This window comes from Oryx dammah, unplaced genomic scaffold, assembly GCF_014754425.2.
Source record: "Oryx dammah isolate SB20612 unplaced genomic scaffold, SCBI_Odam_1.1 HiC_scaffold_12, whole genome shotgun sequence".
Taxonomy (NCBI): domain Eukaryota; kingdom Metazoa; phylum Chordata; class Mammalia; order Artiodactyla; family Bovidae; genus Oryx; species Oryx dammah.
In genome coordinates, this window is record NW_024070196.1 from 12,699,881 (window position 1) to 12,714,231 (window position 14,351).

The window sequence follows — 14,351 nt, forward strand, 5'->3', positions numbered from 1 at the left end:
AAATTCTTAAGAGATTAAGTGGCCACTTCACCCTCCCCATCTGAAGACTAGATGATACTGAAGACTGGGCTTGGAGTATGCTTTTTGAAGATGGCTACCATCTCATATTCTTATATGACTGCAGTGAAAATTCAGTGGGAAAAAAGCATCGTATACCAGTTCTAGAAGCTGTCTGCCTACCCAGGATCACTCCTTTTTAAAACAATCAGAAGAGCATTTAAACGTTCTTGCAGACAACCCACTTTCAAAGGACCTCTGCATTTTGTCATTTCCCCGGTGGATGGAAAACTTTTGAAAATTACATAGGACTTCTTCAGAAAAGGAGCTTCAGGGTCTCGTGCATTAAATCTATGGGCCCTTAGGAATTTAGCAACTGAGTTTCACGACAGCCAACTTACTGACTCAAACTCTGAATTTCCCATGACTTCAAGAAGTCCGCTAGGACCACCTAACTTCCTATCCACTCAAATAATCACTAGTCTCTAGCAACAGAATTAGAGGAAATAAATCAGTTTGTCACAACTATCTTCTATTTCAGAATTTTTGTATACATTTCTTCTGGAAAAGTTCACAATCAACTGGCAAATAAGATGCAAACACCGTGATTTTTGAAACAACACTAACACAAATCTTGTGCTTCCACATTTTTCACTTTTGTTTTTGATGTGGACCAATTTTTAAGTCTTTACTGAACTTGTTATGGCATTGCTTCTGTTTCATGTTTTGTTTTTTTTTTGCCACGAAGCATGTGGGACCTCAGGGCCCCGACCAGGTATGAAACCTACAGCCCCTGCACTGGAGGGAAGTCTTAACCACTGGACCACCAGCGAAGTCCCAGTCTTGTATTTTCTTAAGTAAAATAAAGGGCATGGCTTTCCCACAGATAATTCTTTGTGATGGAAAACTGAGTTCCTCAAGGGCCGTGGCGAGCTCATGGTACCACCTGGCACATAGGACAGAACAGGAAACACAGCTTCACCTTAACCAGTAGCCTGGATGAGTGCTCGATGCCACTCGGGGCAACCGTCAAATATAAAAAGCTAACACGGCTCTTGCAGAGTTTCTCAGTGATTTCCCAGACTGACTCTCCAGCTGAATCACTCCCTGGCCACCTCCACCGTCTCCCCCAACCCCCACCCCCTCGCCCCTCAGCCACGACGAGCACAGAGACAGGACCACGGGGACCTGATCCGGATGCCTTTTCTACCCTTTCTACTGCTTTTTTAAAATTCAGCTTCTTCCTTGCAGCTGTAACACTGCCTCTGTTTTATTTCCAGCCAAAAACGAAGACAAAGAGCCTCCTCTGAGACCAAATCCAATAAATTTCTGCAAGCAGACTGGTGAAAACTTCATCAAGCCCCTGTGGCCTCAGCTCCGGTGGGAAGGACCGCATACTGTGGGTGATGCTCTGCTCTCTCCCTGAGGCCCTCCTCCCACCCCTTCAGCTTTCTCTGCTCCACGTTTTCTCTACTCGGCCTGTGCCTCAGTCCCTGACAGCCAGGGACAAGGTGTAAATTCAAGCAATAATCTTCAGTATTTCCCGCTCTTGGGGCTACCTTGAGTCTGCCACTGCTTCAAAGCCACACAAAACATCTAACCTTGCCTCTAACCTGTTCCTCAAACTCAACGGGTCCGGGGGGGACAGGAAATCACCAGATGACATGAGTTGGATTTTGAAATAAATCTATCTCCCATCCTCATCTTAAACAGTTTCTGATTGAAAAATAAGCCAGTTCAATATAAACAGGCTTAGAATGTAAAAAAGCACTAAATACATAAATAAAAGATAAGAATATCAAGTATGCGCCACTTTGCAATTTTTTGAGAAGACACTAGCTCTGCTATCGAATTCAAATTTGCCCCCAAACATTTCAATATGTTAAACATGCTTGCCCACTCATTTTCCCTTCTTGAAATGTTAATAGATGTCAAGTGTATCTTTGCTTAATGTCCTCTCTGTGAGGCTGACTGGCTAGAAATCTGGCACTAATCATTTTTATTGTTCTGAGACACTGGCTTATTAACCTATAACTCGAAAAATATAATGTCCTAATTAATCATTTAATTGACAGACATTACACCCTCAGAGAAGCCTACAAAAGGATAATGGTCTTTTGTCTTTGCTAAGTTAAACAAGCAGATGGTTTCCAGGACTTCTGTTGCAAATCCTTTGTTGTTCAAGTGTATGTTTCTAGGGATTACATCACCACTTAAACGAATTTAATTAAGTGTGTGTGGGGTGGTGTGTGTGTGTGAGATCCCCCCAGGAAATATCTTTTCTGAGGTTGCACTTATGACAGGGTTTTTTTTTTTTCCTTGCATGAAAACAGCAAATGTGTGTGGCGTGCTATTTTTTTTTCCACTTGCTTTTATCAAGAGCAAAGGCTGGAACAACTATGCCACTCCCAGAAGGATGCAGCTGTTTCGAAACCTTTCAAAAATCAAACATGAAAATGTATTCAAGCATCTGTGCTGGACAAATAAAACACCGCCTTGCTTGGCTACGAGGTGTGTCCTTTCATTCAAAGTTGTATCCTGAGTTTTAGAGCACAGCGCCACGTCCCAAGGCTTGCGAGCTCTCCCCATTCCAGGAAACCCGGCTTCTCCACGGCACTGTGATGACGCGTCTCACTAACCACAGAACATTACTGAACGCAGCAACCTACCTGGCATCTGAAAGGGGCTTCCTGGGTCTGAGCTGGTCGGAGAGTGAGGGTACGTGCTGCTGCTGCTTCCAGGAGAGTTGGGGTAACTGCTGTTGGGAGAATGAGGAAACGGATGGCTGTTGGGCTGCTGGAAAGAATCCGGGAAAGTGGCGTTGAGTGGCATGTGAGGCTCATTTTGCCCTAAGTTGCGGAACTGAGCTAAGAGGCTGTGCTGAGGATTGTATTCGCTGTGTCTTGGAACCAGTACTGGAGGAAGAACTGGAAAGGAGGAAGGGGGTGGGGGGTGGGAAGAGAGACCAAAATGAGAATGATGAAAAATCTTTTAATAAGGTCACACTAAAACACAACAAAGTTGAAACATAATCTGTAAGTCACAACAAGTTATTTGAACCTTGTCCTGCTGCCAACTCAAAAGCCCCATTCAAATGAAAAGCCCCATTCAAATGAAAAGCCATTTCCCACTCGGGAACAAATGCGGTAAAAATGATGGTCTGCTCAGAATCATTGACAGCTCAGCCTGAGACCTGCAGCATCAACAAAGTGCCCAGGCAAAGTCTGCAAAATACATTCTTTTATGTGAAAAATGTTAAAGTTCCCCGATTCTTAATTTTCTCACCCACTAAAAACCAAGGTAGCACCATTGACAATTCCAGTTTACCTCCCTGGCGTAAAAGATTTCACACTTAAGAGTTAATAATATTTATTGAATGCTGTGAACTATCCACCATAAATGTTTTACAATTAAATCTTTATTGAATTTGTTACAATATTGCTTCTGTTTAATGTTTTGATTTCTTTGGCTGAGAGGCACGTGGGATCTCAGCTCCCTCACCAGGGACCGAACCCGCGCCCCCTGCATTTGAAGGCAAAATCCCAGCCCCTGGACCACCAGGGTGGTTCCTACTCACTCACCACAGAGGTTTTAAATGGACACGTTAGCTCACTTTAAACCAAAGCAATAGTAACTAAGGTTGAGAGGATAAATACAATGAGCAGTATAAAATCCAAACGCCAATGAAGATAATTAATTAGATAAAAATACAATGTTTTGTGGGACAGACTTTACAGTGTGTCCTAGTAGTCACGTTCATGAACACTTTCCTCCAACGATCGGAATGTATTTACCACTTCTCAGCAATCCTTATCACTTCCAGATAGGAAAAGGAAGCAATACAATCAGCAATTTACCAACTGAATACTCAAGGTACAAAGGTCAAAAAAAATGTACCCACTAGTAGAGAAGGAAGTAAAACAAGTCAAATCACTCCCCAAAGCTCTGCGCGTTAGGAACCTAAGGAGTCAATAATTAGCAGGGTTGTTCTCAATCTCCAGAAAACTCCAGCGGCAAAGCCACTACAAGGGCGATGAGAAGGGAAGGGATGGGCCAGCTACAAGAACCCTAACTTGGTTGTTCCTAAGCTTCTTGCCAGGGTCACCAGATGGCTCCTCCCGAAAAATAAAGGTCCCTGGAATCCCTACTGCTCTTGAGGCCTTGGTTAGAAGGAGAAAAACACTCCATTTGGTAAACTGCACGAGAGGAGAAAGGAGATTTAAAATCTGTTATTGTTACTGGGAGTTAGGACTCAGAATACATTTTCCCCAAGAAACTGTATTTAGTGGCATTAGGAATTAAGTAGATTTTTGAGGGCCTTCCAGTGAATCTATCCATGGCTTATATCATTTCTACAGGAGAAAGTGCTCTTAACACTTGGATTATAACTGATTCATGAGCTGAAAATTGTTTAAGTAAAAATCGGGTTTCTGAAGGTGTGAAAATGTCTCATATGCTGCATCTTAAATTTCTCCATAATCTTCCATAAAATTCACTGATTTTCCTACAACTTAATCCCTTAGAAATAAATCTTTTTAGTGTAATAAATGTATTTCCTTTTTCACAGAGTGATGGAGTTTGTCCAAATCAAAGCATGATTGTTACTTATAATGGAAAAGAACCTGAAAAAGAATGTGTGTGTGTGTGTGTGTGTATACGTATACAGCAGAATCACTTTGCTGTATATCTGAAACAAGCACAACACCGAAATCAATAATACTCCAATTTAAAAAAAAAAAGACCTATGAAGAGAAATAAAGGAAAACAAAAAAAACATAATTCTTCCTTTTACCTTTCAGTAATCATTTGAAATGTAAACTACTCTGGTTGAAGAAAAAGTTGCCAATAGTCACAAGCACCTTCCCAACACCAACAGAAATCTATTGGGTTGGTTGGAAGGTTCGTTTGAGTTTTTCCATAAGATGAACTTTTTGGTCAACCCAATATATTCCAAAATAGACACATGCTCTAAACTAGTGCAATGTCTTTAAATTACCTACACAATCAAACACTTTCCCTTTTTCTTTCAGCTGTTACAACTTGAATTACTGCTTCCCTATTTGTGTTTATAGTCACCTAACTATAACTTCTCCATTCTGATGCTTACCCTTAAAAGCTAGAAAATACTGGCCTCTAAACCCTCCTACCAACAGGAGCACAGACAGCAACAGAAAAATCAATTCTCTGTCTCTCTTCTCTTGCCCTCCCCTCCCCACCTTACTTGGGCTCCTGTTTCAGCGACTCCTATTGCCTAACAGCTTCACAACTGGGCATTTCTTTCTTCCCCGTTGCCTGCAGGGGAAGGCAATGTATTTCTGCACCTCCGGTGGATGCTCTGCGCACGTGTCCCGTGTACCTGTTGTTTGGTGTGCAGTGGTCTGGCTCTAAAGCACAGGTCTGCCCTTGGTGTATACCACAGGTGAGATCAACCGGCTTTTGTACATACTTCTGAAGTGAACCACCAGTTACAACAAAACAGCACTCTACAGATGAACTTGACAAGATCAATACCTTTTTTCTCACCTCTGATAATTAAAAGGTGAGATGATTTTGCCACTCCTGATGTAGGTACAGGTATATTTTAATGAACTTCAAAAAGGTATTGAGGTATCACACATCTATAGTAAAATGTACAAATCTTCATATAAACGGAATCATTTACACCCTTGTGTCTGGCTTTAGCTCAACATGATATTTGTATGACTCATCCAATGTTGTATGTAACACCTCATTACATGTATATATTACAATTTATTTACCCAGTTTGCCCATCTAATCTCCTCAGAGGATAATCAATTTCATTTTTTTTTTCTGGTTCCTGTGCATCTTCTTAAGGAAATTAAGCAGATAAATGTTTGCTTTCTTATTTCATCTTTATTACAAGAAAGGCAGCCCCCGCACGTCGCTTTTTTCAACTGTTTGTTGTTGTTTAGTTGCTAGGTCGTGTCCTGCTCTTTGAGACCCCAGGGACTGTGCTTGGCCTCCCTGTCCTTCACCATCTCCTGGAGTTTGCTCAGATTCACAGCTGAGCCTGTGATGCTCTCTAACCATCTCATCCTCTTCTCCTTTGGCCTTCAATCCTTCCCAGCATCCTTCCCAATGACATGGCTCTTAGCACATTCTAGAATTAACTTCATAATACCTATAGAGATTTTCCTAATTTGTTTTTATAGCTAACAGCACCATAGTTTATTCAACTCATCTCCAATATCTGGGCATTTAGGTAGTTTGCAATATTTTAACCATTATATACAATACTGCAATGAATAACTCCATGCATACACTATAGTACTGTTAAAGGTGTATCCTTAGAAGTGGAAATACTGTGTGAAAGGGTAAATAAAGGTACAGTTTTGTTATCATCAAGTATCCATGCATAGGGGTTGTACCATTTTGCATAGCTACAAGCAACAAATGAAAGTGATTTCCCCCCAAAAGTCTCCTGAACAGACTATTCTGTCAAGTTTTTTTACTTTTTTGACAATTGGATGGGTAAAAAAATGGTTGGCACTTTGGTGCCCTTTTATATTCCTTTATATATCTTTTCATGTTGATCATCTTTTCATGTACTTCAGAAGACCTATTTTAGTCTTCTTTTGTGAATTGTCTGCTTGTACCTTTTGCTCATTTTTGGTCTTTCCATTTTTCATTAAAATAAATAAATCATATAAATATACAGGCAAATATATAATATCATCCATATTACAGATATTATATATTATCTATATAAGATATATCATATATGATACATTATTATCTATATATAAAATATTATATCTTATCTATATATCTTATATATATTAGAGATATCAGCCCATGATATATTATGTTCCAAATAGCTTATCACAGTCTGTCAGTTTGCTTAACTTTGCTTATGTTCAAGTTTATTTTTTGGTAGTCAATTTTTCTTTTTTTTAATTGCATGTGGATTTTGAGTCATAGAAAGTCTTCTTTTACATCCAGGTTGTAAGCAGGAATTCATCCAAGCATTCTTCCAATGCACGTAAGGTATCATATTTTATCTAAATCTCTGATTCATCTGGAGCTCAGTTTATTTATACCATAAGGAATAGATCTAATTTTATCTTTCCAAATGGCTAGCCAGCTGCCCCAATACCATTTACTAAAGAGCCCACCTCTGTCCTAGTGGTCAGAGATGCCACCTTTCTCATACGCTTCCGCATATGTTAGGGTCTGTTTTTCAGACGTTCCATCCCATTCCATTCTAGTCCACTGCCCTGTGTCACTCTGGTTTAATTATAGAGACTCTGTGTGTGCAAGCGTGCTCAGTCGTGTTCAATGCTACGCGACCCCCACAGACTGGAGCCTGCGAGGCTCCTCTATCCATGGAATTTTACAGGCAGGAATACTGGAGTGGGTTGCCATCTCCTCTTCCAAGGGATCTTCCCGACCCAGGGATTGAACCTGCGTCTCTTGCATCACCTGCACTGCAGGCAGATTCTTAACCACTGAGCCCCTGGGAAGCCCCATAGAGACTTTATAGTATATGCTGATATCTGTAGGGCTAGTCCCCTCCCACAGTCCACTTCACAGTTTTACTCACATGCTTACTTTTTCATATGAACTTTGATGGTCACCTTGTCGACCTCCAGAAAAAAAAGATTATTGATCCTTTTACTCGGATCACATTGTATTTAATCATTAACTTAGTAAGAATTAATATCTTATAATGTTAAACTATTTTATTCAAGAACCGGGAAGGTCAAGTCTACTTTTGCATCTTTCAGGATGGTTCCATAGCTACTATGTGTACCAGTTTGCTAGGCCTGCCCATAACAAAATACCACAGACCGTGGGGCTTAAACCGGAGAAATTTATTTACTAAAAGTTCTGGTGGCTGGAAGTCCAAGAGTAAGGTGTTTGGCAAGCTAGTTTCTTCTGAAGCCTATCTTCTTGGCTTGCAGATGGCCACTTGCTGTGGTTCTTCCGTATTACTTCCCTGGTATCTCTATGTATGTCGCCATCTCCTCTTCTTATAAGGATACCAATCGGTTTTGAGTCCAGCCCAACGGCCTCATTTTAACTTTTTAAAGGCCCTTTTTCCACATACAGTCACATTCTTAGGTACTTCTGACTGGGGCTTCAACAGATACATTTTGCAGGGGACAGAATTTAATCTATAATACTGTATTAGTGTTATTATTATTTTTTCTTATTAAGTTTATTAAGTATTTTATCTTTTCTGTTGCTATTTTAAATGGAGTTTTCACTTTTACCTTATACCGTTCACTTTCACTTATACCTTCTATCTGGTAATTATTTATATATTGGTATTGACATTTCTATGTTATTTTATATTTTATATTTCTTTTGTTGTCTCAGTTATTTTTATCATTATTCACTGTAGAGTTAGTTCTCCAGCAAATGACATGTCTCCCACAGCTAATTTTACTTCTTCCTTTCAAATTATTTTCTTGTGCCTAACTCAACTGATGAGTAGTGCCAATACTATGTTCAAAAGTAATGTGAATGGGGCTTCTTTGGTGGCCCAGCGGTAAAGAATCCGCCTGCCAATGCAGAAGGCACAGGTTCAATCCCTGCTCTAGACGGACTCCGCATGCTGCAGAGCAACCGTTGCCCATGAGCCCCAGAGCCTCTGCCCCGCCACAAAAGCGGTCGCTGCAATGAGAAGCCTGGGCACCGCAACTGCAGAGCGGCTGGGCGTGGCTGTGTTAAAAAGCTCTACTTACAAAAACAGCTCACAGACTTGACTTGGCCTGTGGGCAGTTTTCCAATCTCTGGCTGCTATGATTACTTAGGTTTTTCCCACATGACTGGTCATGTATTTAGACTAGTGTACTAAAGTTCCTATTATTGGGTGTGTTTCTATTTCTTTTTCCTGCCGTACTGTACTCTATACAGGAGGCTGCTGTGATATTTGGTGCATATATGTTCACTTTAACACATCACTGACCGTATGTATCACGAAGCTTTAGAGCTTAAGATCGATCCAGCGTTCATTACACAACTTATGATTGGCACAGTCATTCACATTTCACTCTCTTAGGTCTTTGTTCCAACCGCGTATATATTATAAACGCAAGTTTATTACCATAAAATCTTAAAAAATGACACATCACGAAATTTCTCATTTCTAAAAGAGCCCCTGAAGAAATCCTCCTTGTTGACTATCAAGTAAAATAAAAGAACATGTTCTAGGGGAAATAATGCCCAGAGAATGAAAAGAAAAATGCTGCCAAAAAGTGTAGCGTCTGTTCTTCCAAGGGAAAATGCAGTGATACACATTATATTTGTAATAGACGTTCTGTTCTGCACAGAGATGTCAGCTATATTGCTTTCACACTCCAATGAAGTATTAGAATGCTTTAGTGAGACATACAAAGTTTCAAATAAACACATTAAGTGCAAAAAAATTTGTTATTTACTCAAACGAGGGTGTTTCAATATTCACTTACAAAACAATCACCCATACATGTTAGTTTCTGCAAAAAACGCCCCAGTCAATAACGTGTTGAAGTGTCTCTCTGGGTCAGTGCCTTTTGGTCTTCTGAATTTTATTTTTTGTGATATCAGAATCATAATCCTCCACTTGTTGTTTACAGGTGCCTGATATATCTTTACTAATTCCTTGATTTTTAGCTTTTTAATCACTTTTTCTTGGGGGGGAGGGATGTGTCTCTTGAAAACAGCATAAAGTTTTGCTTTATGAACCAATTTGAAAATCTCTTAATTTTAATAGGTGATTAAGCCTATTTATATTATTGATATGACTCACGCTTGGTATCAACTGTCATGTTATTTTTTGTTAGTTATTTATATTTACTATATTTCTCTATGTGATGTAATTATTTGTCTTCTGCTGTGTTTTTTAAAAAGGAAACTCTAAACATAGTTTTCTATTGGTGTTATATGATGATTTTTCTATTTGTATCTTTTAATGTCTTCCATTTCTTCCTTACTTAACCTTACTTAATTAATAACTTAATTATTTACTTTAAGCCTGGAACCATGCTGAGCACATTATCACACCCTGCAAATAAGAAAGCTGGAGGGATAACTTACCTAAGGTCCCAGAGAAAGGGTGGAGAGTTAGGATTCAAAGGCAACGGGCACTCTCAACCCCTGAGGTTCTGCTGACTTGATGACCAACTTTCTAAGAATGTTAAATTCTGTCTGATATAGTCTGTTTAAGGGATGTTTAAGGGATAAGTGAGTAGAATAAATCCTAGAAGTGTTTGTGGACAAATTAAAGTTAAGGTCATGCAACCGACAGGAGAAAACTCCAGTCTAGTCAAATAAGTTCAATTATGAAACACTTCTAACTCCTTGATGATGCTAATAGGTGAATCACTATCAAATCTGATTCGTGTAGCTTGAAGATTATAAAGTATCTGTATATTCTGGGTTGCCTGGGACAGTCCCAGCCTGTAGCTGTTTTCTGATGGAATTACTAATAGGTGACCCAATGTCACTCCCAAAAGGGCTTCCCAGGTGGCGCTGGTGGTAGAGAACCCACCTGTCAATGCAGGAAACATGAGCGACACGGGTTCAGTCTCTGGGTGGGGAAGATCCCCTGGTGAAGGGAATGGCAACCCACCCCAGTATTCTTGCCTGGAGAATCCCCAAGGACAGAGGAGCCTGGCGGGCTACAGCCCATGGGGGCGCAGAGTCGGACATGACTGAAGCAACTTAGCACATCACTCTCAAAAGTGTTCTGGTTTGGACAGCAAATCTTATGATCATCCAAACTATTAATAACTGATTACATTTAGGAATGGTATGGGGGTCTGAAACAGCTGCTAGACCTGGAATGAAGTATTAATGCAAAAGAAAAGAGATGGGGGGAAGCAAGCTAGGCAGGGTTACGTCTACACACGAGCTGCTCTAAAACGAGGCCAGGCGCCTCGCCTGTGCTGACTCCCGAAGGACAGGGAGAGGCGTGCTCTGTCCCAGAGTCTCCCCGAGCCCCAGTTCCTCTTCCTTTCATTTCAGCAATATTTCAATACGAAGCTATGTTTGCTACTGGGGGAAGAGAAAAGAAAAAAATATTCAGACCAATTATCTATGTGTAAACAAACCTCTACGAAATTCTTACTTCCTGGGTGAGAGGCTGCTGAGACAGGCGAGAGGAGTGAGATGTGCGAACTCTACAACTGACTCAGGCCAGAAACTGGAAGGGAGAGAGGGTGAGGCGTGTCCTCCTCTTAGTATTTCTTTCCATGTTTCAGTGTATTTCTAGTTTAGGGAAAAGAGAAACGGGAGCACTGACTCTTCCGGGAACCCTTTTCCTCGGCACACTGATAAAACTACTCCTACCTGGCAACTTGAGAGAACGACCCAAGTCTGCAGCTTCCCTTTAAGGACTGTTCCTACTGGTTCATTTGAATTGTGAGAATCTCCTCTGAAAGAGGGGCCCAATGTTTAAACACTTTCTTTACGCCCATAAATTTCTTTTTGAATTGAATCATTTAAAAATACGAATATGTAGTATCGTCCTTGTATTTTAAGAGTCCTAACCCTGGAGAATCCCATGGATGGAGGAGCCTGGTGGGCTATAGTCCACGGGGTCGCAAAGAGTCGGACACGACTGAGCAACTTAACTTTCAACTTTTCAACCCTGGTTAAAATAAACAAAAAACTTGAGCTGTTTTCACACTATCTCTTTAGGTGGATTCTAGTTTGGGGGGTGAGGGGGAAGGCTCCTAGATAATTTCACGACACCGCCTTCCACCTACTCAAAAATTCCTAGTAACTGCGTATCTTTTCCTAATCGCTCACGAGGAAAAAAGTCAAATTTCTGCCTTTTGAAGTATTTATGCATCTATTTCAGTTGGGGCTCCCCAAGGGGCAGGAGATGTGGGTTCGATCCCTGGGTCGGGAAGATCCCCTGGAGAAGGAAATGGAAACCCACTCCAGTGTTCTTGCCTGGGAAATTCCCATGGACAGAGGAGCCTGGCAGGCTACAGTCCACGGGGTCGCAAGAGCCAAATACGACGTAGCAACTGAAACCACCGCCACCATTCAGTTAAAAAATGAAATAAAATCCTGTTTCTAGTCAATAGGGAAACCAAACTAGGAGAGTTTCAGGATGTATTTTTGTTTCCAGAACCAAGTTTCAGGAGACATTTGTGATTCTGCCACTGGACTCAGCTTTTCTTCGTTACCAGGGCACAGGGAAAAGGAATGAAAAAGAAACGAGAAATAGCTAACCCCGGAGACGGGGGCTGTGCTGTGCAAAGTATTCTTGCACACCCTCCAGATCGGTGAGCGTTTTTAAGATTTTGAAGTATTTGAAATTCTATCACTAAGTCATCTGCATAAAGTAGTCTTGTAACCAGATGAAGGCAGATGAGGCTACGATATGCCAAATGTTCGTGGACAAAACTTCTTTTTTCACACACAGGAGAGTTCTGATAACAAAGCTGCCAGGCTGTTGCCTCTGTCCACACAGACATGATGGCAAATAAGCTGGCTGCGACCCAGCAGTACATAAACACTCTTTAGTTCTGAAGACGTGGAAAAGGAGTTTAGGGTACAGTGGAGATGCCCAAGTTCTAGCCTGATGATGCTAATTATTAGTTTTGTGACTTTGAGAAAGTCACTTAATTTCCCAGGGTCTCAATTTTCCCCACTCTGAATAGCAAGGGGTCTGAGGCCCTTCTAGCCCTGAACTGGGCAAGTCTGCTGCTGCTGCTGTGCTCATCTGGAGCGTCATGGTGCCCAAATGCTGGACCACACCTCGCTTAGGACTGTCAGTGAGGTCACAAGAACAGGATGGTCCAGGGCTAATGGGAGCTTAGGTCCCTGAGGTCAGGTCCTGTGGCCTCAATTCTCATCTGAAAACAGGTGTGGGGGGCGTGAGGAGGGGGAGGGTAGTCAACGCCAGAGCAGCTGTGCCCAGTATCATAACTGTACCAAGCAGATGTCCCTCGATTCGGTGTGTGTTCGTGACCTCCTAAATAGAAACATTTCCAGGAGAGAGTGGTGGAGAGGGTAAAACTACTTAAAAGTTAATAGTATATGCAATTATGAAATAAAGTTCCTGACCTCAGGATATGTCAGGGAAACGACACTGAAGAAAAGATTCTCAGGACACTTAATTGAGGTTAAATTTTAACGCAAATAGAGTCCAAGTCCCTGAACGGGGGCACTTTATCTTGTGTGCTTATTGGTAGTGACGTGGCACAAGGGAGGGTGTGAAGCAACATTAGCTAATGTTCACTGGGCACTACATATACGCTCACTGAACCCCAGGGCCAGGCTCTGGGGGGACGGGGCAGATGCAGACATCAGTGGGACAGACACTGTCCCTGCCCACCTGGAGTTTATAACAGATCCCGAATCCTCAAGGCAGACGCAGAAGCAGGCTCAGCCCAGCTCTGTGACAACGTGTGAGGTCACACAACTGCTAAGTGGAGGGCCAGGGTTTGAATCAAGGTCTGCTCATAATCATCACCAGATGACTGTACTCAGTACTGCAAGACTGGAAAGAGATTGTGTATTTAACATTCTCTTTTCATTCTTCTGCTTAGTTTTTGGAGGGAACATCTTTTTAAAAGTTAAGATGATTTTTGTCTAAAGATATTTGCTAAAGTATTTGCTTCCTTGGTGGCTCAGATGGTAAAAACGTCTGCCTGCAATATGGGAGACCCAAGTTCAATCCCTAGGTTGGGAAGATCCCCTGGAGAAAAAAATATGGCAACCCATTCCAGTACCCTTGCCTGGAAAATCCCATGGACGGAGGAGCCTGGTAGGCTACAGTCCATGCGATCACAAAGACTCAGACACAACTGAGCGACTTCACTTCCTTTCACTTTGTAGTATTTACTTTCGAGGAATGTATCAATTATTCTTTTTCTTTTATTAATTTATTTTAATTGGAGGCTAACTGCTTTACAATATTATGGTGGCTTTTGCCATACATTGCCATGAATCAGCCATGGGTGTACATGTGTCCCCCGTCCCAAACCTCCCTCCCACCTCCCTCCCCATCTCATCCCTCAGGATCGTCCCAGTGCATTGGCTGAGTGCCCTGTTTCATACACCAAACTTGGACTGGTGATCTATTTCACACACGGTAATAGACATGTTTCAATGCTACTCTCTCAAGTCATCCCACCCTTGCCTTCTCCCACAGAGTCCAAAAGTCTGTTCTTTATATCTGTCTCTTTTGCCTCTTGCACATAGGGTAGTCACTACCATCTTTCTAAACTCCATATATATGCATTAATATACTGTATTGCTGCTTTTCTTTCTGACTTACTTCACTCTGTATAATAGGCTCCAGTTTCATCCACCTCATTAGAACTCACCCTTGAGTACATACATGAACAGAAGATGAACATGTGAACAAAACTTAAATATAAACAAAG

General features: G+C 41.4%; 1 protein-coding gene across 5 annotated transcripts in view; it reads right to left on the reverse strand.

Annotated features, from left to right (window-relative positions):
- SMAD1 (SMAD family member 1) overlaps positions 1–14,351 on the reverse strand; it is an 85,813-nt gene that overhangs the window by 17,040 nt on the left and 54,422 nt on the right. For all 5 annotated transcript variants that reach the window (XM_040250439.1, XM_040250434.1, XM_040250436.1 and 2 more), the window contains exon 3: positions 2,667–2,924. In XM_040250439.1, coding sequence (XP_040106373.1) covers positions 2,667–2,924 — 258 coding nt within the window. The remainder of the gene's footprint in view (positions 1–2,666; positions 2,925–14,351) is intronic.